Source organism: Rattus norvegicus, chromosome 1, assembly GCF_021556685.1.
Source record: "Rattus norvegicus strain SHRSP/BbbUtx chromosome 1, alternate assembly SHRSP_T2T, whole genome shotgun sequence".
Classification (NCBI taxonomy): domain Eukaryota; kingdom Metazoa; phylum Chordata; class Mammalia; order Rodentia; family Muridae; genus Rattus; species Rattus norvegicus.
The window spans coordinates 150,115,236-150,140,503 of NC_141534.1; the positions used below are offsets into that span (position 1 = coordinate 150,115,236).

Genomic DNA, 25,268 nt, shown 5'->3' on the forward strand with positions numbered 1-25,268 from the left:
GTCTTACTTGTGGACTTTCTTGTACAAATAGTTTTGGGGGACACAGATTAACATTAGAACACAAGCAGCTTTAGGCCAAACCCACTATAGATTGTCCTATTTATAAACACTGTATTGTGAATCTATCATACAAGAATCCATAGGTGGTACCTATGCCTTAAGCCAATGCTACTATCCTATATCTATTACCATACTTATTTGTATTTTGAGATCTAGCACAGGACTATGCACAGATAAAGCTCCCTATGACAGCTGGGTAGTGTTTCATTATTGGATAAACTATATGGTATCTCTTCTTTTCCTTCACTATGGGTATTGAAATAATTTCTGTGTATTCCCTACTGAAAATGTGTGCTAAATATCTTTTGTATGTTTTCTTTGAGGTTATTAGTCCTAGAAAAGAGAAACTTGAGCTTGCTGCAGGCAAATATATCAGTGTTTCTGGTTTCCTCTTTTTTCATCTCTGCAAGCCCACGTGTGGCATCTCCTGCCTTGGCAGGTGATGGGGATGTTTTCCTCAGAGGCTCACCAAGAACTTAATCTTGCTACATTATGCAATTTTTATCAATCTGATGAAAAAACAAATCAAATGGTTTTAATGCCTTTGCTCTTTTTTCTTTCTTTCTTTTCCCTGTCCCCACAAGCTGATAAGTGATTTACCTCTCAGTGACTTTACCCACTCTCTTGCTGTGGTGCCATCACCCGTGTGAATGGGACCATGAAGCTCCTAACAGTAGCATAGTTTGCTGATCACTCATCTCCCTCCACTCTCGGAAAACAGCCCCTACGGATGCTGTAGGCACAGAAAGTAGCCAAGCTGCCTTATCAAGCTTGCTTTATGTAAGCCTGCATAGCTTAGTGAATGATCTGTGGCAAGAGAGATTGTCTGCTTAATTACCCTGTCATCAAACTATTATTGGTAGCATGATTCACTGTATTACTAGGAGTTGAGGAGAATGGAGAGATAACTCAGTGGTTAAAGCATGCACGCTCTAGCAGAGACCTGAGGTGAGTTCCATTGCCTTGCTGAGAGCCTCACAATTGCCTGTAACTCTAGCTCTATCCCATGGCCTCTTGTGGCCTCCTAAACACTGCTTGTACGTACACACATGCTCACATGCGTGTGCGCATGCACACACACACACACACACACACACACACCCACACACACACCATGCACTTATCCTAAAAATCACTACATAGTGAATGTATTTGCCTTTTTTTTTGTTTATTTGCAAGTAATTAGGTCCTTTTATCTTTTCCCAGTCCAGGTAGCCACTGACTGGTCTCTACCTCACAGTTCTGTGACTAGGTGACTAGATGCTAAATGACTCGATCCAGGTAAAGTGCAGGTGTCGGGCAGCAGCCAGCAAGCAGTAAGCTTCAGCCAACAGCAGCTGTTGCTAAGGGAATGATAAGAAGGCATCTCTGTGCTTGTTTACTAGATCTACAGTGTCCTGAGCTAGTGCAGTAAATGCGCTGTGGCACCCCTACCTTGAGCACCTAGCTCAAAGTCAGCTAGGGGCCCTGTGTGCTCTGAGAGGGCACATGGTGGACTAAGAGGCTAGGGCCTTGTGGGAGACACTGAATAATGAACTTGAGTTAAATTCTCCCACGTCCCCTTCAGCTCTGAGTATAGCCCCTAGCAGCTTTCAAAGGAGCTCCTGTTCCAGCTCATAGAAGAGGTTTGTGGGTGCTGCCCAGGTCCTCTTTGCTCTAGGCAGTTGCTTTCCCTCCACTGGTCCAGCCTCCAGCATCAAAATAGATGCACCAGCTGTGAGCTACCTCCGATCTCACCTGCTGTGGGCAGCCAGTTTGTCACAGGCCTTGGATACAAATTTTACTGCTCAAAATATTTTGTCTATGCAGAACCTCCTGTTTTGGGGAAAGCAAGGATAAAAAGTTAATTATAATTAACTTAGTTTTTGTTTTTCTGGGGCCCTGGAGAAATGGCTTAGAAGTTAGGACTGTTAGAAGTTACTACTGTTGCAGAGGACCCAAGTTCAGTTCCCACCAATTGTGTTGGTTGGTTTACAACCAGCTGTATGTAATTCCAACTCTGGGGTATCTCATAGCATCTTCTGATCTCTGTAGGCATCCGTACAAACGTGCACATACAGACACACATAAATAAAAGTAAAACTTTCTGTGGATAAAAATCTTCCCACTACACTTTGTAAGCATAGTCACCTCTTCTATACTGATAGTTGCTAAGAGTCATTTTCTATAACAAAATTGGCTTCCCTGCACAGGAGTGCAGCTCGGTGGTAGAGCATTTGCCTGGGTTCATACCCAGCATTTAAAAGGGGAGAGGGGGCAAAACTCACTTTTGTGCAGTTTTGTTTTCATACTGTTTAAGCTCAAGCAAAATTCTAATAGGCTCCATCCTGAGTCTCAATCAAGAGTCACAGAACTTAATAGAAATACATTATATTGAACTCTAATTAGACCTTTAAAATGAAGTAATGAAGCAGCATACTATGATTTAAAATGAAAAGGAAGTGTCTGGCCGACTCTGCACTGTTCTAAAACCACAGCTTACTAGACTGGAGCACTCTGAGTACTGGAGCATATCAAAATCCCTAGCACGCAGTGCTTCCTGAGGAAATGTCCTTCAAGATGTGTCATGAAGTGATTTTTGTCACTGTGTGGACCTCATGGTGTATTAGGAAGAGCAAGAGGCCTACATTGTCACTGGGCAACACTGTCTCATGGGAACACTGTTGTACACACTGCCTAAGATTGATGTCTTAGTTAGGGTTTCTATTGTTGTTATGAAACATTATGACCAAAAAAGCATGTTCGGGAGGAATGGGTTTATTGAGTTTACACTTCCGGACCACAGTGCATCTTTGTAGGAAGTCAGGACAGGAACTCAAGCAGTGCTGGAACTTGGATGCAGGAGATGATACAAAGGCCACAGAAGGGTGCTGCTTATTGGCCCGCTCCCCATAGCTTGCTCAATCTGCTTTCTTACAGAACTCAAGACCACCCCAGGGATGACAACACCACAGTGGGCTGGACCCTCCCCCACAGAGCACCAATTGAGAAAATACCTTACAGCTGGATTTCACGGAGGCTACTTCCTCTCTGGTGACTCTAGCTTGTGTCATGTTGACATACAAAACCAGCCAATACAATTGACCAAAATAACATCCTCATGTGGTTTCACAGCTGTATATAAAATTAACAAACTCACACACATGTTCATACACACACACACACACACACACACTCACAGAGAGAGAGAGAGAGAGAGAGAGAGAGAGAGAGAGAGAGAGAGAGATGCACACATGCTTCTTTCTTACTCAATACATATATGTAGTTAATTGAGCATAGGTATTGGTATGGTATGCCAATGTTTACTGCACATCAAGTGCCATTTGAATTACTATTCACTATTAAGTCGTTTGGTCTTCATTCCAACTGCTACCACTATTACTTATTTCACTTTTCAAATAAAAGAATGAGAAAATTTTAAGGTCTGGAATGGCTACTCATTGGCCATCAGTGCTAAATACTTGCCAACAAGATGTGTGACTTAAATGATCTGATGAGTGCTGGCTCTTTTTTTAAAATTACTTTCATGTTTTAATTTTTTCAGTGATGGAAATGCAATCCAAGGCCTTGAGCATAGTATGCAAGTATTGTCTAACTGAGCCATACCTGCCAGCCAAAAAGCAAATGCGCGCTCTCTCTCTCTCTCTCTCTCTCTCGCTCTCTCTCTCTCTCTCTCTCTGTGTGTGTGTGTGTGTGTGTGTGTGTGTGTGTGTCTGTCTGTCTTGTCTGTCTGTCTCTGTTCTGTTTCTCTTTTTCCCTCTCTCTTTCAGGTTACCCTCTGTAGCTCTGCCTAGCCTGTAGCTCATTATGTACACCCAGTGAGTGACAGACTTGTAATCGTCCCTCCTCTGCCTCATGAGTGCTAGAATTACAAGCATGCCCCACCATGCATGGCTTCCAAGCACAGACCTTTGTATTCACAACACTGTTACCCTTCAACTGGCATTTTTGACTTGTTTATGTGACATAACTGATGACCATCTTAAACAGTGATCACATTTGGAAAAAGATAAGAACTTACATTATATGCAATTAAGCTTTAAACTCTACCCGTGTCCTCCAAACAGCAAATGGCTGCTGATGAGAAGAGCTGCCTCCTACAAAGCCCTACGGTTAGATGCAGTCAGGCCCTCTGTTCTCTTGAGCAATCCTCTATGGCGCCAGCCTCAGTTCTCTCCGCTGTGTTACATGAGTTTAATGGGGACATAATATCCCACATAATGCATTGGCAAATAAGTTAGTTTCCATTACAAGGGCGATCTTCTATGCTCCTGTGCAAGCAAGGTCGTTGTGTTGAAGAGGAAGTTAATATGTATCTGTTAATATGTAACTGTTAATGTGTACCACTGCTTTGCATGCAAGCTCTCATCCAGTATGGAAAAACCCCTTCTCAGTACTGTGAGTAAAGCAGGGTACTAACAAACCTTGTGCTGTTTGTCCACTAGGTGGGTCCCCTTATTTGATTTATAATTCCCTCCGACCAGGGTTCTGCATCTTTTTGTGCCATTGTCATTTATTTTGCCACGAAGCTTCTTTCCATGTAGGATGCTTTCTTTTGGCTTGAGTTTTTTCCCACAATTCTTAACAATTCAAAACCTCGTTTAAACACCCAAACAATATACTTTTGGTTAAAACATATCTCAATTTTATCTCAGATTATTGTTCATTTATGATTTTATTCACTTAACTTTTAAAGTACAACAAAGTGTGCCATCTATTTTATGACTCTCAGAAGAATGCACATGCACTTCTTCCTGTGTTCTTCATAGTAGCACAGGGAGACACATGTTATTATTACATCTCACCGCTGAGCAAATTGTATCTCAAAGATGTTTAAAGACTTGCCCAACCCACATAGTCAACACTGGGTCTGGCTCTCTAGGTGCCCAGATTGCTTTCCCCGTCAGACAGCCCCTCTTTTCTTCCAAAGGGGGATTTTCAAATCACGAGTCCTTCCTAGCCTTTGAAGGAAACAGTGAAGAGTTTACAAACAATTCAGTTGTAGACGGGCTTGAAGAGGAGAGAACCTGGGTTGCTCTTACAGAGGGGATGCCATTCCACACACTCCCAAGTCCAGAAGTAGCCAAGCATTCTTGACTGCTTAGTATTCATTTGTCTATTTAAAGATGCTGGGATGGAGCTCAGGTCCTAGCAGGCTAGGTAAGCACGCTACTATTGTACTATGTCGATAGACCTCTTTCTACTTTTTTTTTATTTTGAGAGGAGGGTCCATTATATTTCCCAGGCAGACCTTTAATGAGTGATCTTCCTGTTTCCATCTCCGGAATCCGGATTAAATCTCTCAAGGGAAAACTGGGGTCTCCACCTGGTGCCAATGCGTGGCGCTGTCTGCTGGATATGTATATCTACTAAGAGCTCCCTGGGTGTCTGGAACTAAATCTGACATTCATTTCAGCTTTTTCCTCCACTCATTTCCACCCATTCGAAATTGTCTCTTTCTTTACTCAGCAAAGGCATTAGCTAGTCAAGGCCAAAAAAAGAAATGGGAATCGCTTCAGCTTCGGGTATCAGACCAGACATGCCTGCGCAGACCTCCTGAACTGTCACCGGTGGGTACCCCTCCTGCCTACCTCTACGGCCGGTTCCTCCACATTCTCCGTGTCACCCAGCAGAATTCCCCCTAGGAAGTCCTTTGCTATGAAAACTGCACCGTTTCACTAGGGGTCGAAAGCACCTGAGCACCAAGGAGAAAACAGCCAAATTCCTTAAGCTAGTTGGTTCCTGGCCCTGTCCCAGAGCCTGCTGTTGCGGAGCAGGAGCTCCCTGAGACCCGCCCAGAGATGACGTTTACTGCGCAGGGCCGGCCCTAATCTCCAGACCTGCCAATTTCAAGAAAGAACGGAATTGTCTGAGCGCGAAGACCAATTCTGAAAGAGAGGCGGAGCCCAGGGGCGGGGCTCCAGGCTCCGCCCAAGGCCCAGTTTTCCGTCCAGCAGAACCTGTGCGGCACAGCTGGGACCCTGCACCGTGGCATAATGGATCTGTCCTGGGCCACGCAAGAGAGTGAGGCGGTGGCAGAGAAGGTGCTCCGGTACCGGCGGGACGCGTCGGGCTGGAAGAAGTGCCGGGAAGGCGTGAGTGGGGGACTGGGCGGGAAAAGGGATCTGGAAACTGCTCCCAGGGCTTGGAGTCCTCCAAACTCCCAGGCTTCTCCTCTCCCCGAGATTACCCGCACCCTGGACTCCAGAGGTGGACTGAGGGAGCGATTCCACTGCGGGTGTATGTTCTCTGGGACTCCTGGAGATCCCTGCCCCTTTCATTTCGAAACCCACTCAAGGTCATCAGACTGCTACGGAGTTAGGATTGGACCTGAAACTACAAGTACCAAGTCTTTCCTACGTTCTTTATTGCACAATCCCTCCCCCAGGGAGTGCCAGGGAAATAGTTTCCTTCCTTGAGCTTCTGATTTTTTTTTTTTTAAAGAAAGCCCTAAATTACTTAAGAAAACCAAAGTTCTTGGTGGCATTTAAGGTGACTGGAGAGGGTCCCATAGCGCCAGGAATCAGCCAGCCAGGATCTCTCTGTTCATCACCTGCTGTAGGGGCACCTACATCCATGATGAATCCCACCTGTGCCAGGAACAGATTGGGTGACCTTTGAGAATCAGGTTTTGAGATCTCCTCTCCAAGACTTCTTCTAGCTCTAAAATTCTACAACCCTATGCCTTTTGACAGAATGGAGTTTCAATTTCCTGGAGGCCATCTGAGGAGTTTCCAGGGAATCTGTAAGTGCATACTTTTAACAGAGTTTGTCAGAATCTTGACTCCCTTCCTGGTGTCTCTGCGGGTGCTTCATGGAAGATTCCAATCCACCCTGGCCTTCTGTGATCACTAGTCATCTTCCAGAAAAGCATTAACTTGCGTTTTGAATCGTTTCTAGCAAGCTGTGTTCTGTGAGGGCTTTGTACCTGTAGCTTATTCAGGCTGGAGGGGAGGCGGGTTAGCATATTTTAGGCCCTTTTCTGTCAGCCAACCCTAGAACTAGAACAAACATGAATAGACCTGAGATAAAAATCCTAAAATAAACAAGTTTAATTGATGCTGTGGGTCAAATTCCTCTCTGTTCCAGGTACCGGGGAGAAGGGATTCTGTGTGGGACACCGGAAGAGGTGTGGGATTGTGTAAAGCCAGTTGCCGGGGGCCTTCGGGAGAAGTGGGATGACAATGTGAACAGCTTTGAAATTGTCCAAAGCATCACGGATGTAAGTGTCTCTGGCTGTATTATCTGTAGTGTCTTGTCTTGCTGCAACACCCTGACACCACATCGCCTGAAGAAGGATCCATAACATCTGTAGGCAAGAGGAATGCCATGCAGACCAATCCAGCTTTGGCCCTGGTGGAAAACAGTATATCTCTGAGAGGCCCCAAAACCCTCACCAGAACCAGCGGACAGTAGATGATGAATTACAGGGCAAGACCTGGTCCCCCCCCACCCCAAGATAGGGAGGCAGGCCTGGATTTAGACTAACATATCTAGTTTGAAGCATTGTCTCTTGACAGAGCTAATTTGGTCCTTTGCCCACAGTAGGACCACTGTGAGCCTCCTTCAGAAAAGTGTTTGTCCTGCAGACCAGCCACAGCCAGCGGAAAGTCTGGGTATACGGCATTGCTCCGCAACTGCCTTGTCTAGTATGGCAGCCTCAATTCCATGGGGCCAAAGAGCATGAAAAGGTGGCTGGCTTGAAGAAATGAATTGTTCAATTTAACAAATATAAATGTAAATTGAAATAGCCACATGCGATAGGGTCCTGATGAACCTGTCCTGGCATCACCCATAACTGTAAAATTGTGCTTCATTTTTGACTCTAGAAAGCTCAGAAGAATAGAAAATCATAGTGGAAACAACACAAGCAACTCTAGGGGGGCGGACTTGCATGCTTTGAATGGCATCTTACTGTAGCTTCTAGGACCTGTCTGGCGCTATCTTGTCTGGTGCTTACATAAGCAGGTAGCATTGTGAAACCTTGCAGTATTTTACAAGCTGTGGAGCCAGGTGTCTTTGCCCTGACCTAGAATCCTCAATTCAGTCTGTTGTCCAGAGAGTTTGTGTTAGAGTTGTCTGAAGGATGGGGCAAAATCCCTGGAAGAAAAGGTAATTGTATGCCCTTAACAGTCAAAAATGGAATTGAAACACACAATGAGGATAATGTTCTTTCTTTCATCCCTCTGGTACCAGGAAGAGGAGAGTGGAACTCGGGCACTAATGTGCCTGGATACTATTTAACTGTTGCTTTCCCTTAGGAGACTAACAGGTGGCCTGGGCTGGGAATCAGACTCTAGCACTTTTGTATGTAATTTGAAGTTACCTTTAATTTATAACAAGTGGTTCTTTCTTCTTTCATTTTTCTCTCATTTATAGTTAAGTAGCTTCCTTTATAAAAACCAGCTGGTCTAAGTGGGGGCATTTGATGAACCACAATGAATAGATATAATTTTCTTATTCTGGATTAAGTGACACCAGCATTAGAAAAGAAAAAATACAAAGAGAATATATAAATTATTACACATTCATGGTTAAAGTTGAACAACCCCAGTTAACGCCTTTTATATATTATACACATGCTATAACAGAAGGACTTGCATTACGTGTATATACTATACATGTGTGTCTCTACGCATGCTCATTTGTATATGGAGCCCCGAGAAGTATCTCCTGCAGTCACTCTGTATCTTTATATATTGAGGCAAAGTCTCTTGCTGAATCTGGAGCTTGCAGTCCTAACCAGCTTACTCCAGAGATTGCCTCTAGCTCCCTTTTGGAATTACAGCCAGAATCACACTCCCAACCAGCTTGTGTGTGGGCTCAGGGAATCTAAGTTCTGGTCCTCACACTTGCATAGCAAGCACTTTACCCATTAAGCAGCCCCCAGACCCCGCATATCACCTTTTGGAAGCTAAAGTGGCTCCAAATCCCTTTAGCACACTTGCACCTCTTGATGTCAGTGCAGTGGCTGGTGGGACGAAGAGAATGAAAACCTAGGAAATCCATAGGCTGATACCTGAGCAGCCATAGCAATGGTTAACCTGTCAGCACTTTCAAGGCAGTTACAGGAGGTTCTATTCCTGGCCACAAGCCTATCCTGAAACCCAGGGGAAGAAACAGTCTGACAAAGGTGAAGAGAAGCTGCCAAGTGCACACAGATAGAGGAGCCAGGAGGAGCTGGTTCCCCTTTGCTGTAACCCCAGCAGCCATGGAGATATGGGGATCAGGGTGCTGGGGTCAGCCAGATTATTGATGAGCGCCAGGCTAGGCAGGGCTACTTCCCAATTCAATAAGCAAAGCGAGCCACCAACAAGAAGTGCGTTTTTCTTAATGCGTGTGTAATTATTTTTCTTGAACTTTGCTTTATACACCCCACTGAATTGTTTGGGTTTTTTTGTTTTCTTTTGTTTTGTTTTTTTAATTTAAGATAGGGTCTCTTCATGTAGCCCTGGCAAGTTTAGAATTCAATATATAGACCAGGCTGATCCCCCTGCTTCTGCCTTGTAAGTGCTGGGATTACAATTTACACCACCAGGCCTGGCCTCCCAGTCCATTTTAGCCCTCATATAATGCATGTGATTTTTTTTTTTTGACATCACCAAATTTTATTAGAGATATTCTTGTAAATTAAAAAAAAATTCTAATCATATACTTCTTTTGATCACAAGTCTTTTTTTTTAAGTACTAGATTAAGGTATGAGTGTGATTTATTAAGGTAACATGAATGTGTTAGAAATTTGGATGAAGAATGATTAAGCACAAAGAGAAATGTATTTTTTTTATCTCTGCATGAGATATGTGGGAACTCTTGGTTCTCATTAATTCCTGTGTCCATGAAGAGATTTGGTTTGTTGCCAGAGAGACACAATCTTCAGCAGACTCTAGGCACAGAAGGAGGGAAAGTACAAGCTACTGGGGAACTTACACATCCTGAAAAGCAGAGAAGCCAGTAACAAGTCGGGGTCTTGCTTATTAGTTGAAACAGTGACGGTAAGGAGGCAAAGACCCTTTCCAGTGGCATTCATCAGTGTGGTTTGGACAGCCCTCAAGCATCCTAACCCTTAATAGTAGATGGGTAAAGGATGCATGGATGAGACGTGAACCTGGAGTGAGCTTAAGTCTGTAACCAGTGCCTTTGTCTTCAATAGTCTTAAAATTAGGCTTTTCCCTCAGGCTCCAGCTGGAATCAGAAGATGTTATGGTTGTAGAGAATAACCATTACTTCCTCTGTGCCTGCTGCAAGATTCGGGAATTCAGAAATGGACTTGTTTCTCGGACTGTGCTTAAGAAAGGGAGACTGACATTCTGAGCCCAGTGTAGGGCACTATGGTCAAACATTGCAGTCAGAAATCCTGAAGATCTGTAGCTCCCCAAGAGATCTTGTACCCTATGCAGTACAAGCTAGGATAACACTAAATGGGTGGGGAAGGAGACCCATTTTGTAGAGCCATGCCATTCTCAGGTGAGTTCTTTTATAAAGAGACATGGATATGAAGTCCTTTGGAAAGTGATGAAATTCTTTTGGCCTCAGTGCACCCACTGGAAAGTGCCCGAGTGCCCCCTCCAGGCTTCCTTGTGTCCTGCTTGCAGCTCCCCATATTGCCCGCGCATTTAGTTTCCCGGGTGCAGGGAATGAGATGGACTTGTCTTCAGCAGACCCAAGCCTCCTTTGTTTTGGCAGACGCTGTGTGTGAGCAGAACCTCCACGCCCTCAGCTGCCATGAAGCTGATTTCGCCCAGGGACTTTGTGGACTTGGTGCTAGTGAAAAAGTATGAGGATGGCACCATCAGTTCCAATGGTGAGTGGCAGTAGGTGTTTACTGGCTGTCCCAGAGGCTGGGCTCTTGTCTTATGGCACCCCTAGATCTTCAAGGAAAGCTGGGTGATTGGAAACCATCAACAAGCTCATGTATTCCATCCTCTTCCCTCGTATAGTTGGGATTTTGTGCCATCGGGTATTAAATGGGGAGACCATATACCTAGGCTTTATTATGTGCATCTCAGATTTTGTCAACACTGTTTTTATTTCTGCTGACCTCAGTTTATGCTATGGACATGCATATAGCAGCTAATGTCTTTGTATGTCAGTGTGTCAAGCATCTTAATCATATGGTTGCTTTCTGTACCGTTCCTGCCCTCTGGGAAGCAGAGCCCAACGACTCTGCCTCTGCCTCTGCCTCTCTGCCTCTGCCTCTCTGCCTCTGCCTCTCTGCCTCTGCCTCTGCCTCTCTGCCTCTGCCTCTCTGCCTCTGCCTCTGCCTCTGCCTCTGCCTCTGCCTCTGCCTCTGCCTCTGCCTAAGATGGGGAGACACAACCTTCTTTCTTTGAGCTGAAATCTGAGAGAGGAATCTTTCTTCTACCCTGAGCCTTATATTCTGGAATTTCTTCTGAAATTCTTAAAGGGTTGGAGAAAGCTGTGTGCAGCAGTGAGTGCAGTGTGCGTATGTATATGAGCATGTGTGTGTGGGGAGGGTTGGGGGGTTGAGGATGCATATGTGTAAACTGGAGTGAGTGTAAGTGTAAGGAGGGAAGTTGACAGGTGGCAGAACCCTTTGCTGGCATTCGGGGCTTCAGTCACTTAGTCTGTGCAGATGAAAAGTCTTCAGTGCTGGGGGTGATGACCCTGCTGTCTGAAGGTGAGTTCACTGACTTCATGACTGTCTTCCAGCTACCCACGTGGAGCATCCATTGTGTCCGCCAAAGCCCGGTTTTGTGAGAGGATTTAACCATCCATGTGGGTGCTTCTGTGAACCACTGCCAGGGTAAGGAAAGTAGGTGGAGAACTTTGTCTTAGACACCACTGTGAACTCAGAAAACAGGCACTTTGACTGTAATCTACAAAAATAATATTGATGTTACAAAATGCATGTCACATATAGGCATGCATGACCTGATGCGCACCTAGCGAAGTGGTAAGGAGGTGTTACCAGATTAACTTTTGTTGTCGTTGAACTCAGAGATCTGCCTCCCTCTGCCTCTAGATGCTAGGGTTAAAGGCATGTGCACCCACCAGGTGTCCATCCTCACAGCACAGGTCAGGCAAATGTCCTGGTGGTCCCATTGGGCAAATAAGCAAATTCAGGGTTAGGAGAGTTATGTGATTTGTCAAAGGCCAGGAGTGCAGTAGACTGCCTGAGCTCCAGATCTGGACTCTCTGACGATACCCACCAGACTAAAGTAGCTACAGGAACAAATTCCCCACCCTGTGTTCACACAGTGACCAGTTTCCTTTACAAGGAATGGGACAGATCTCAGGGCACAGAGGACAGTTCTGAGACTACTTTGGGAATCAGCCCTGGAAAGAAGCCAGAGATCCCTCCCAGACACAGCCAGGGTTTTCCCAGGAGCTCTCTGGGTAATGAATTACCTGAAGGTCCCAGGTTTATAATGAGCAGAGTTAACAGGGAGAGGGATTGCACTTGCTCATGGGTCCCAGCGTCTCCTACAGATAGCCAGAGGGAAGGTGTGGACTTCCCATGCAGTTCCAGGAAGCAGGCCTCAGAGCCTAGAATATTACTAAAACCCAGACAGAGCACCCCCACAGAGCACCATGTCTGCTAAGCTGGCTCCCCAAACGGCTCCGGGAAGGCTTCCCCTAAATGTCACAAAATTCTGAATTCGGCAGTAGTAGTAAAGCACCACACACATGCTTTAGTCCCAGTACAGAGGAGACCAGACCCTCTGGTGTGGGCCTAGAAAACTACCCTTGGCCACTTTTCCTTGCTCTGTCCCCAACAGTCAGATGCTGCCTTGCCCTTCCACATTGCCAGACGTATTGCAAGGAGTGTCTAGACGAGTAAAAGCAGAGCTCTTTCTCCTTGAAGCTGAGTCTTAGGGCTGGCTTGGGGAACACACAATGGGCAAGCTTCAGATTATGTAACAATGGTCCAGGTTTTATAAAAGGAGTGGGTAGGCCAGAGAGGTTAAATAACTACCCCAAGGCCACAGATGGACTCAGCAAGTGATAAAGCCACAGCTTAAACTCAGCCATCTGTCTTTCATGTTGACTATGTTTTTTTTTTTCTTTAAAACAAAAAACATAAAAAACATCTGTTCTCTGAGTGCTTAATTCTGATGGGGTGGGAGAAGGTAAACAAGACACAAGTGAAAGTAATTATGTTATATATAAACTAGGAATTGCTTACCACATGATAAATGCTGGGTAGAAAACTAAATATGATGAAAGGAACTGGGGTACAGTGGGAGTGAGCCACCCCAGAGGTGACCAAATCTTCCCTGATTGGAGCCTCACATGGTACAGTTGCCCGTGCAGGTGCAAGGTTCCTCTTGATGAAAGGAAGCAGGTGTGGGCACAAGGGGGACAGAACAGGAAGAAACCACTGTGTTGGATCAGTGCAGCCAGGGGAGAGGCCAGGAAGTAGTCATTGAGAAGGCGGGACCAGACCCCTGTAGACATTTTTATCTGAGTAACTGGGGACTTTAGTGAAGTCTGAGCAGCTGTGCCATGACTTCAGTGTAAACTGCTTTGTAACCGGAGTAGAAGGAGCTGTGAATAGAGCAAGGGTCCACACTGGGGAGCAAGGCTGTGTCCAGACCAGATTTGGAGGTGTCTGGGCTCAGACTGTCTGTGAGAGTGGGAAAGCATCTCAGAAGGCAGGAGAGTCTTTGGAGAAGGCAGCATCAGAGCTGCGTTTGTGATATGCCTACTCCTTGCAGGGAGCGTTCTCCATGATCCCCACGTGTTCTGATGAATGTGTCAGGACAAACTCCTGGCTTTCTCAGTGAAGACAGTCATAGTGCCTTTGAGCCTGCTTTTATCTACTTTGACCTACTCCCCATGTGTCTTTCCCCATGTAGTCTGTCTCTTCTGTGATGTTCTCCCATCAAGCCCAGGGCTCCCCAGAGAGAAGCATAATCACTAATTCAGATTTCTTACTTAACCTGTTCAAGTTTCCAAAGAGAACACAGTTGAATGACTATGAGGGATAGCCTGAGCTCAGGGTGGGGGTGGGGCAGAGAAAGTACCCCAGAACCAGTGGGAGGTGGTGAGGGAGGGAGGACATGGACACTGACAGCTGAGGATTTGTGCCCTCTCCCTCTGTCTCTCCCTCCCTCTCTCCGTTCCCCCACCCCATCTCTCAGCACAGGGATAAAGAAATGCTAGTCCAAAGTAGCCTGTGCTCTCCTATACTGCTCATCTGTTTGCTCCGTCCTTCTGAGACCACAGTAGCTGTCTATACAGCCAGAGGGAAAGACTGTAGTCTTCAGTACCAGAGGTTCCACGTCAGAGAACCTCTGAGGTGCACTGCTGTGTGGAGTTTCTGATGAGCCCAAAGCTGTTGACATGGTTTCCCCAGACCTGACCACTGCAGAGTGTGTGACCATGAGAACTCTTCTATGCTCCTATTTGGTCATGACTTACTTCCTCTTTTGTGTAGAGCAATCTAAAAAAAAATCTGGTTACAAAATACTAGTAAATGAATCGCATGTTAAGTAACATTGTATGAAAAATAATCAGCTTTTCTTAACACACACACACACACACACACACACACCTGAGAAGAATGTCACTGTTTTCCAGTTTTGTAAATTTCTTTCATGTTAGACCTAACAGATGCTCACATCTATGACAAACCACATAGGCTGGAAACTCGGTCGTGTGTTTGATAGTGAGCACAGAAACAGTCTTAACCTTGCTGACCTCTGGAAAGGGCCCAGAGTGCCCCAGAAGTCCCCAGCCTTCAGGTACCATAGCAGGACCTGTCCTGCCAGTTGAATGTGTGCTCCTTCTGCACAAAACCCAGGAGGGGTTGAGGGGATGGGCTATCAGTAGCCATAAGGAACATTTGTACCTATCCTACCCAGGGCAGGGCAACAGCTCACCAATGTGTTCATAGCTACTGTATAGTGTGTCCCCTACAGGATACGCTATCCAGAACAAGAAGGTTGAGAGGAGTCCAGGGCACTGAATGTAGAGCAGGAGTAGAAATGACCACCATGTTTGGGTCACTTCTGGTGGTCTTGGCTCTGTGCTAGAAGCTTCTATAATACAGATCTAACCCATCTCTGCTATTTCTTCAGGGAGCCCAACAAAACCCACCTGGTCACATTCTTCCAGACAGACCTGAATGGCTACCTTCCTCAGAGTGTGGTGGACTCCTTCTTCCCTCGCAGCATGGCTGAGTTTTACCCCAACCTTCAGAAGGCCGTGAGGAAGTTCCATCACTGACAGTCACCTATTGGCATGGAATGCCGATGGTCCTTCAGGAACTCCAGCTGTTAAGCCTCAAAGAATACGGAAGAACTGCTGTGGCCTTTGAGATGCCATAGTAAACAGCAAATCTCAGGGTACCCTTTTGGAAGAGCAGCCCATCGCCCCACTCCACCCTCCTTCCTCTTGGGCTTGGTGTGGATGGACCTGTCCATCAGCTTGGTGTGGTGTTCACAAATAACTGACAGGCCAGGGAAGGTCCTGCTGTGGCCGCCTGAGAGATGGCTCAAGTACTCTGTGATTCCTTGTGGCCCAGAGCCCTGTGTGCTGGCTGCTATCAGACACCTTGCCCCTGTGCTGGTCTTAAAGAATCATTATCCATCGTGGTCACTACGTCCTGCTTCCTCTGGCATCTGGAGTTCCCAGATTCCTCTGTCCCTTTCCTGATATGCTTTTGTATACACATTTTTAGCACGAGACTTTCCCCCTTTACAAAGGTGTCAACTTGAAAAATGTTTTAAACCACAGGATAGCACTTTCAATCTAACTTTTGTGGTATCTTCCATCAGAATCATCTTTTCCTATCTGTTTTTTCCCTTCACGGGTTAAGGTTCACATCCCCATGAAACCAGTTTAAATCTGCCTCAGAACAATTTGTATCTTTGGGAAGGAATTTGTGTCCTTGAGGCCCATGTAAGTGATTCTAAGTGGGGCCAGCTGCTCCTGTGTGCATGCTGGACTCTGGGGAGGAGAGCCCCCTGGCATACACCTCACTTTGCCCTCAGTCATGGTGAGGCAAGGGTGCTGGAGTTTCCTCACCCCAGCAGGCTTTGCTGTCATTAGGAAGGAGGGAAGAAAGTCTCCTGTGCTATGAGACATAGCATACTATATGCCTATAGTATGTAACAGTGACTACAAAGCCTTTAGGAACAAAGGGTGTCTTCTTAACCTTCCAAATAAATCTAGAGTCTTACTTTTCATCACACAGAGAAAGGAGAGATCTCTATCGGCTGACATTGTCTTCAGAGACATGGTGCCCTCACAGTCCAGCCAGCTGTTCCCTTTTAGTAGATTTTAATAATCCCCCTACTCTTCCTCTCTTTGTTCTTCTCACTGGCTGGGGCAGCTTGGATTTGGTCAAAGGGCTCATTAGGACACAGTTTCATTTTGATGGGGCTTGTTCAGAATTTACCACAATCTGTATAGATCTGTCTGGCTTTCTTGCTGCCTTCCTGTTCCCTGGGATTTGGATGTTGATGTCTTACTGTGGTTTCTCTCTGGCTTTGTCTTCAAATTAAGCTTACTTACTTGCTGTACCATTATTTTGGATGTGATCCACCTTGGGTTTTTTGTTTTGTTTTGTTTGGTTTGGTTTGGTTTGGTTTTTTTGAGACAGGCTTTCTCATTGACCTTAGACTTACCAAATAGGCTAGATTGGATGTCCAGCAAGTTCCAGGGACCTACATCTTTCTGTTTCTCCACGTCTGGAATTACATGTTGAACGCCACCACATCTGGTTTTCTTTTCTTTTTTGTTTGCTTGTTTGTTTTGTTGGTTGTTTGGTTAGTTGTTTTGTTTTGTTTTTTTTTCTTGTCTCTGGGGATTAAGTTTGGGTCACCATGCTTGCCTAGCAAGCATTTTACTGACAGCTGTCTCCCTTTTACTGTTAGATCAAATGTACCTTCTATTAAATCTAATAGATTGCTATAAATAGTACCTTGAGTTCCTCATCTACTGGTCTGCTATAGGACAGAATTCAGAGTGCACTGGAGAAGTAAGCATGCCAGCTCTAGTAACATGCTGTCATTTTTCACAGTGAGGCTGAGCTGTGCAAAAGTCACTGAAGGGCTTTACCTGAAGAGCAGATCCAGCTGGGGTTTCTGAGTCCACTTCCAGCAAATATTTCTGGCTTCCAATTCTAGAGAAGCCAGCAAGTTATACTAGCAAGCTTCCATGGGCGATGCCCTGAAATAAATGGGCTCGGTGTTTTCTCTGTGATCCTTGCTAGACCTTCCCATATCATCTGTACTTCATGGAATGACTGGAGATGAGGATCTGAACCCCTGGCTCAGACATGGTAAAACTGTACTTGCTCTGGATAATTGAGAATGACACTGGGTTGCCCTGAGCTTGCCTATCAGCTGTTCAGAAATGACCAAAGCAAAATGTTATACTGGCCATGCACATGCTACAAACAACGCAAGGCAGTTGCTTGTTTGTTTGTTTTTATTCCCTAATGTGCCATGTTTTAAAGCTCCTGGGCCTGCTCATGTCACAGAAGGAATGACGAAATCTCTGCCCTACCACGTCCTAGCCAGACAAGCTGTGTATGGTTCTGAGGTTCAGTACCCTCCAGTACACTGGTGCAGGACTGCCATTGGTGAAGTGGCTGTGATCACAGATGACTATCATTTAGTATCAAGCAGACAGAGTGCCTGACACGAGACAGAGAGGACATTAGTAATTTATTTTATGCTGGTACCCATGCTGGTTTGTCCTGTAGATGTATCCTGTCCACACCTTAACTCGCGTTGCACTCCTCTGTCTTCTGGTTCCACTCCTAGGATCTCAACCCAACCAAAGCCAGTCTTGTAAGTGTTTGAAGATGTTCTGCATCTCACAGATATCCCCTTTCCTTAAACCTAGGCAGGTTTTTGCCTGCTCTCGGCAGGCGTACAGCAGAAGCAATGTTATGAGTCTTCAAAAGCAGGACATTCAAAAGATGCACCCCCATCTGGCTGTGGTGTGCCCGGGCAGCATGGTACAGTATCACCATGGTGCAGAAGCACCAGTCGTGAGGAGACTTTCCCGGTCATCACCCAGCACCTCTGGGGAGAGGCACAAGAAGTGACCCTTCATAGGATCCCAGCCCAGCCTTGACTTCTGAGGAGCTCCCCTCTGAGACATGAGGTTCATGAGAGAAGAAAAGATGTTTCCACGGGGTGGCTTTCATAATCCCAAGGTGATTTTTCAAACCAGGCCATTTGGTTCATGGAAAGCTGCAGTACAACCACTTTATTACGGCACCAGAATATTATCACTAAGCTGTCTCTGTACAGTCAAAGGTTTGTATCAGCCACTTCTGTGTGACTCCTGATATTTGGAACAACACTCTTGATGGGCAGTGTGCCCGAAGGTCCAAACCTGAGCAGCAGCTACCAGAAGCGCACCTGGGCTTTCCCCAGCCTGGGTGAGGTGGGCAGCAGAGACCCTGAGAATCAGCAATTACTGGAGCTTGGTGCTCCCGCTTTGTCTTAGCATTGGCACCCTGTCTACAAGTCTGCAGAAGCTGTCGTCTGCTTGCCCTCGAGGCCGTTCCTTCTGATGACTACAGTGACAGGTCCATCAGGTAATGCCTTGATGACATTCCAGGCTTCAAACCGTGTAAGACCTTGCACAGCAGTGCCAGCGAGCTGCAAGATCTCATCCCCTGGCTGGACCGCATCACCTTGTTCTGTTCCTATAAAGAAGGAGAAGATGATAAGTGATCTTGCGCTTTGTGGGTAACAGGAACAGTAAATGATACTTTCTGGGGAGCCAGGAAAGCTTACAAGTGGATAGCACACCTATCTTTGGGAGTTCGTGAGGGATTCTTAAGTGAGGCATTTCACATCAGGGTAGCACAGAGCTCGGCCACCAGGCTTAGCTCTCTAGGGCATAGAGAGCTACAGTAGACAACTCATGCTGTTTTTAAGTGAGGCAGTGCTAAGCCAGAGCCTAGTTAGAGACTTCTACCATTACTAGAGAACCCCTGGGGTCGTGTCCTCCCGAACCTCCCAATTGTCTCCCTGATTCATATTGACAACCTGCTTCTGGTAACATCATCAGCAATAGTGGGAAGGGGTGTGAGCTGCTGAGACATTTGTGAAGCAATCTTCACAGGGCTTTTGGCTTCAAACAGCCTGGGAAGAACTCTGTATCCACTCGGAAAGGCCTAACCCTGCATGGCGCCCACTCACTCAAAGATGCATACAGAAATCACAAGGTTGTCTTCTACTGTTTACATTGAAGGGGAACCCCCCCCCACACACACACATATACCATTCTGACCCCCTGGCCTTAACCAATAGTGAATAAATACAGAATAATAATGAAAATATAGTTAGGGATGCTGAGCGATGCAGTGGGCATTGTGCTGGTGTTCTGCACCCACGGCAGCATTACTTGGGGGTACACAACAATAGATTCTGTTTTCACAAGCATGGAAACCAAAGGTAGAGAACCTCACTTGTAGCCTGAAAGTGGCTACTCAGAGGATCTAAGTTTGAACTCTGTCTTACAGGCTCTGGCATCCACATCCCATGGCACCACACCTGCCTATGACTAGAGGCTCATTCCCATGTGTTGCAGATGGGCAAACAATAGGCCACTGTGCCTGGCAAACTTATCATTAGGACCCAGGTCTTATATTTGAGCTGTGTGCCCAAGGCTTCCAACTAAGAAGTGGCAAGGTGTTACAGATATATTTGCATCATAGCTACAAGGCATTCATCATTTTCTCAGGGAAATCCATATCCAGCTGACTCACAGGTTAGATTATCGGGCAGCCCATTCCATGATGGATAAGACATCAAATGGAAAATAAACACAAGAATCAATGAATCCAGGGCTAGAGTAAATCTAACCAGGCTATCAGAAAAGTGCCAGTCTCTGGCTTTACTCAAAACATTGAAATCTTATGCATCATGGATCATTTGGTTTATTTGAGACAGACTCAATCATATAACTCAAGATGACTGTTGACTGACTTCATCGTATAGCCAAGGGTGACCTTGAACTCCTGATCATCTTGTCTTTGCCTCAGTGCTATCACAGCTGTATAATTTTTAAGTACACTGCATGGGAATAGTATTGATCTCTCTCAGTGCATATTTTGGTGCATCTCAACTCTGTCTCAAGCTTTACATGCCTCTTCCTAACCTTGGTCCTGCCAAGCTGAGCCAAGCCCAGAGCTGGGTCATGGGAGAGGACCCAACAAAAAGAGAAGTTAAGGTAGGCTTGTAAAGAGGCACTAGGTCACAAAAGCAGAACTGAACACATAGTAGTCAGTACGTGACTCAAGAGAATATAGGAACCCACCATGGTCAAAAAGGTTCTCAGGAGTTCTGGGTTTGGGGGTGTTTGCTGCATCGTCACAACTGGAGAGAATGTACGGGGGGTGGAGGACAAAGGAGCCTACCTTTGAAAATCCTGTTTATGGTAAGAGGCTTGTCACCATGCAGGGAGCCCTTTCCTCCTTCCAGGCTGAAGCCCAGCCCTGCAGAGGTCTTCTCCAGAGTCACTGTGCAGACAGTGGCCTCCACTGCAAAGGAAAACATGGTCTTGGTCAGTGATGTACTCTTCTCTCAGGCCCTGCTGCCCAGGCTGATGCTTAACTACACACACACACACACACACACACACACACACACACACACACACACTCACTCACACATCTCTGCAGCACACCAAGCACTCTAGGCAGGTGTGATGTTGGGGCCACTCATTACCACACAGTGCCACCAAGTATGCATCTAAATGGCCAAAGACAGAGTGTGGCTCAAAAGGAGCCTCTCCACACACCAGCCCCCACTGCACTGGGGAAACTTACCAGATTCTACAGAAATGCCACTGGCTACTGAAGCTGATGCTGCAGAGTCAGTAGAGGAGTTCAGGTCATGAGCGGCCTCCACAATTGCTTTCCTGGTGACAATCACAGCTTGCCTTGGGTCCCGAGCTTGGCGAAGGATAGCTAGGGCATCATTGTGGGTAGCGCCCTTGAGAGATTTGCCATTGATGGAAAGAACCTCATTGCCTTTCTGAATCGTGCCTTCCTGGGAAGCCAGTCCATTTGGAAACACTCTGTGAACCTGAACAAGCCAAAGGAGTCAGGAGCCACAAACCACGCAAATCAGACCCTTTTTGGTGTTGGCAGAGGCCTCTGAGCCAGGTATCCAACTGACCCCCAGAGGAAGTAAGGCCAAAAAGACACCACAGACTGACTATATCTCAGGGCAGAGCAACTGGACTGAGCCAGCATTCTTCCATTTCCTTCTCTAGTCAGGGCAGAGATCACCAATAGTATGACCAGTGAGGACTCAGCACTCTTCTCACACAATACCCCTGACTGACCCTACAACTGCATCCATTCCCAGGGAACGTCTTCTGCTTGACCTACTCCAGAGCACATTTTTGAGAATGGTTTCCTGGAAAAACTGAATCTAGGGCTTATTGAGAGATATTTATGAGAATGGGTTTCTAAGATCAAAGAAATTTGGTGACACCCAAATTTTAAAGAAAAGTTCCAAAAATATTCATTGTTTAAAGATGCTAGCAATCCTACAGTGTCAACTTACATCTTGGTTCCTGAGTAATGTAAAACATGGAGACGCTCCAAGTGCCTTTCAGGAGAGCTTATCCCTTCCGGATGGATGCTCATGTCCCATTCTCTACAGGAAGTACTTGAGATACACTATCCTAGGCTGTCTAGACATCCTTACTCTTTAGATGGTCCCTTTCTCTTTTCTGCATGGTTTGCAGTATTTACAAAACTATTTTACAACCCGAAAGACAGCTCAGTGAGTTAAGGTGCTTTGCCCCACACCTGAAGGCCTGAGTTTGATTCCCAGATCCATGCCACCCACGTAGCCAGCCTAGCCTACTTGGCAAGTTCTAGGCTAGTGAGAGGCCATGTCTTAAACAAAGGAATGGTGCCTAAACTGTGACAGCTGAGGTTGTCCTATGGCTTCCATGTGCATGTGCACATACTTGTTCTTGGAAACACACACATGTGTGCATACACTTGAGTGTGCACATACATATGAATCGGGGACAACTTTGGTACAATATCACATGGTTTCCTTTGGAAATTTAAATCATAGCCAGAGTGTGAACCCTGGGAATCTGCCTGTCTCTGCTTCCCTAGCGCTGGGATTACAGATGCACTCCTGTGCTCAGCTTTGCTTGAACATGTATTCTAGGCATCAAACTGAAGTTCTCATGCTTGCAAGGCAAGTGCTTTATTGACTGAGTTATCTCCTGATTCTGATCTCCACTTTAATGTAAGCTCTACATATTTTCAAAAATACAGAGATTAGGGTTGTAAGCTGTGCAAACTTCCCGTTCAGATGTTATGTGTAGAACATGTGTGCACACACATGTGTGCATGTGTGCACATATACACAATATTTTTGATACTCCATGTGTGTTTCCTGTTTACTTTGGTGTATTGAGGCCGTTCTGGGTGCACAGCAACCTTCTTTGTTAAAGGCATATAATACTGAGGGTTAAATACAGATCAGAGAGGAGCCCATAGTATGCCTCTTGAGAAGGATGGTCACAATAACTGTCCTTTAAACCTTTTGTCCTTACCCCTCCCCAGTGGCCTGGTGTACCCCTTGTCCCCCTAAAACATCCTTCCAGGCAAGTCTTCTGTCCCCCAGCAACCTACTCTGGTTCTGACATGCCCATCCGTGGACCACTCACCGTGATCACCTTGTTTTCTAGATCTGCCCCTCCTGCCAAGCTGAATCCAAGCCCAGCACCTTCTTCCTTGTGTAAGACGGTGACGTGAATGCTGTCTAATTGCTGTGGATGAAAATACATACATCCACAAACACAGTACTGCAGCAGCATGTTGAGCACATGCTTTAACACAACACTGGGTTGTTTTATTAAACACCAGCTGGGCCAATACTACCACCTCCTCAGACTTTGGTTTCATCACACAGAAGTTACTGGAAGCTGAGGAGAGTAAACAAATGTATGTAAAACAGCAAGCTCAGCTCTCTCCTGCTCCTACTCACCCATTCACACCCACCTCCCACAGACTGGGCTGCACAGTGCAAAGTCAGCTAGAGAGCCCTGCAGGCCAGAAGAGACTGCTTTGCTATGCTTTTCAAGACAAGGACAGGTGGTAGGATTTGGGTCAGCCTCCCAGTGCTGTTTCACAGGAGCTGGCTGCTCCTTCTTCCACAGGCAGAGCGGCAGTAAAGGGCCCCTTGGCATCTTGTTCTGTCATACATGGCACGCCCAAATGTAAAACAGGCACACAGGCACAAACAGACACTCCCAGTCAGGAGCCAGGACAACTTTCCTACACTAACCAGAGGCAGAGGCTCCCATTCTAGTCTCGAGCTGGATCCTGGAGTTCCAGTGCCCACAGAGCCATTCAGGTCACATACATGGACAAGATGGACAGGCATGAGTGAGAGACACAAAGAGGGTGGGCCAAACACACCTCAGAGGAAGGCAGTCCCAGCGCTACTAGCTTATTCCTTTTAAACAAAACACTCAATTATCAGGACTTATGATATCCAAGCACTTTAAAAGATCAAGTAAATTTTATTTTCAGGCCCATAGCTCTTGGGCCACTAGTTTGTATCTGGCACTAGCAAATCAAAACATGACAAAGCAGTTCGTTGTCTGTGGGCTACCAGAGTCCCTAACTTGCAGGTCTTCTGCAATCTCTTAATGTGGCATTCCCAGATCAGAGGAGGGACCAGAGTGTAAAGGTCTCATCAACCCACACTGGCCCACACATACCAGGTTATTTGGAGCTGTAGTATGTGTGTGTGTGGGGGGGGGTGTTGGTTGGTTGGTTGGTTTTTGGTTTTGTTTGGGTTATTTGTGTGTGTATGCCTGTGTGTGGGTGGGTGTGTTGTTGTTGTTGTTGTTTGGTTGATTGGTTTTAGGTTTTGTTTGTTTGGATTATCTCTGTGTGTGTATGTGTGTGTGTATGTATTATGTATGTATGTGTTTTGTTTTTTGTTTGTACTGTGGGTGGTTGCCATACTAGAAACAAAGTCTTCTACTGACACTTTAGATAGGCAGCTCTGAGCCTGAAGTTTTCCTTCCAGCATTTTATTTTTATTGACTCGGGCTTGGGGACTGATGGCTAGTGCAAGCTACAAGTGACTAGTGAGATCCTGGGAGGAGAAACCACAGCCCCGAGTCATCCTGGGTTTCTCAGACTTAACTACCATACTTTTGACCTTGGAAGGGCAGTGACTCTTTCAATAAAAAGAGTCCTTCCTTCCCACTTTTTATTATCCCAGTGTGAGTACAGGTATGGAGCCAAAGAAGCCTCCAGGAAGTGAGATCCACATGGCCACCTCCTGACGGCTAGCTATCAGCTCCGGCTGGGCCATCTACTCTCTCCACATCATTGGCTGTGCTCCTTGGCTGTGTTCATTGGCTGTGCTCAGCAGCTACATGGGGAGTGGAGCTTTCAGGACGATGTGGCTGAGGCACACAGGCCCTCCTGAGCACACCTTGAGGTGTGCATAGGAAATAAATGCTTCAAGGAGAGAACTTACTTCAGTTTACCACTGACAGTGCTACACCATACGGTTTCTCTCTGGACACTAATACCAGGTCAGCAGCCCATGGGATGTTGACATAGCATTGGGCTTGAACTTAGAGAAAGAGCACCCTGCTTCTGTGACCATGGACCTCTCTTCTCATCCATAAAATGGCAAAAGAAGCCAAGACAGAAGGTCTGCCCATCTCTCTCTCTCTCTCTCTCTCTCTCTCTCTCTCTCTCTCTCTCTCTCTCACACACACACACACACACACACACACACACACACACACACACACGGTCCATCCCAGGTAAGATCAGGTGTTAACACTTGCTGTGTCAAGTGACGCGGTGCTCCTCTATCACTGACAGGACAAAACCTGACCTGATGTCAGCCAGCACCATAACAAACCTTAAGGCCCATGAACTTCTTTAGCTACTTCCCCTCTGGCTCAGCTAAGATGACAGCTTGTCACTGCAGATGTGCACCCAGGAAACATACCTTCAGTGTCGCCTCGTCTAGAACTCTCACTTCCTCAATGAGTTTTTTCAGTTCTTCTGCACTCAGCAAGGAGATAACTGACTGACCGGCCTGAGAAGAACAGTGGTTCCTGTCCTCGGTTTCCCCGGGTTCTGTGAGACCTTCTGAATATTCTCTCAGCTCTGAAAGGCTTTCACAAGCAGAGATAACACAGTATGAAAAACAAGATTTTTTGATCAATTTCACCCTGCAAGGGGCTCTGTTAGCTGCAA

At 46.1% G+C, this 25,268-nt stretch overlaps 2 protein-coding genes across 33 annotated transcripts in view; one reads left to right on the forward strand and one right to left on the reverse strand.

Moving 5' to 3' along the window:
• Positions 1-6,005: 6,005 nt before the first annotated feature.
• On the forward strand, positions 6,006-15,762 carry Stard5 (StAR-related lipid transfer domain containing 5). Its single transcript, NM_001192011.1, is given in 6 exon segments — positions 6,006-6,155; positions 6,756-6,805; positions 7,150-7,282; positions 10,745-10,862; positions 11,732-11,825; positions 15,106-15,762. Coding segments are annotated over 6 exon segments (642 nt in total). The 5' UTR covers positions 6,006-6,056; the 3' UTR covers positions 15,254-15,762.
• Positions 15,763-17,443: 1,681 nt separating this feature from the next.
• Positions 17,444-25,268, reverse strand: part of Il16 (interleukin 16) — a 100,055-nt gene continuing 92,230 nt past the window's right edge. For 17 of the 32 annotated variants that reach the window (XR_015636468.1, XR_015636441.1, XR_015636364.1 and 14 more), the window contains 5 exon segments: positions 25,018-25,186; positions 22,700-22,801; positions 20,826-21,084; positions 20,415-20,537; positions 17,444-18,695 (listed from right to left, as the gene is read on the reverse strand). Coding sequence is in view for 20 of the 32 variants with exons in the window: in NM_001443583.1 (NP_001430512.1) it covers positions 18,508-18,695; positions 20,415-20,537; positions 20,826-21,084; positions 22,700-22,801; positions 25,018-25,186 (841 nt within the window). In the remaining 12 variants the exon portion in view is untranslated. 32 annotated transcript variants of the gene reach the window in all.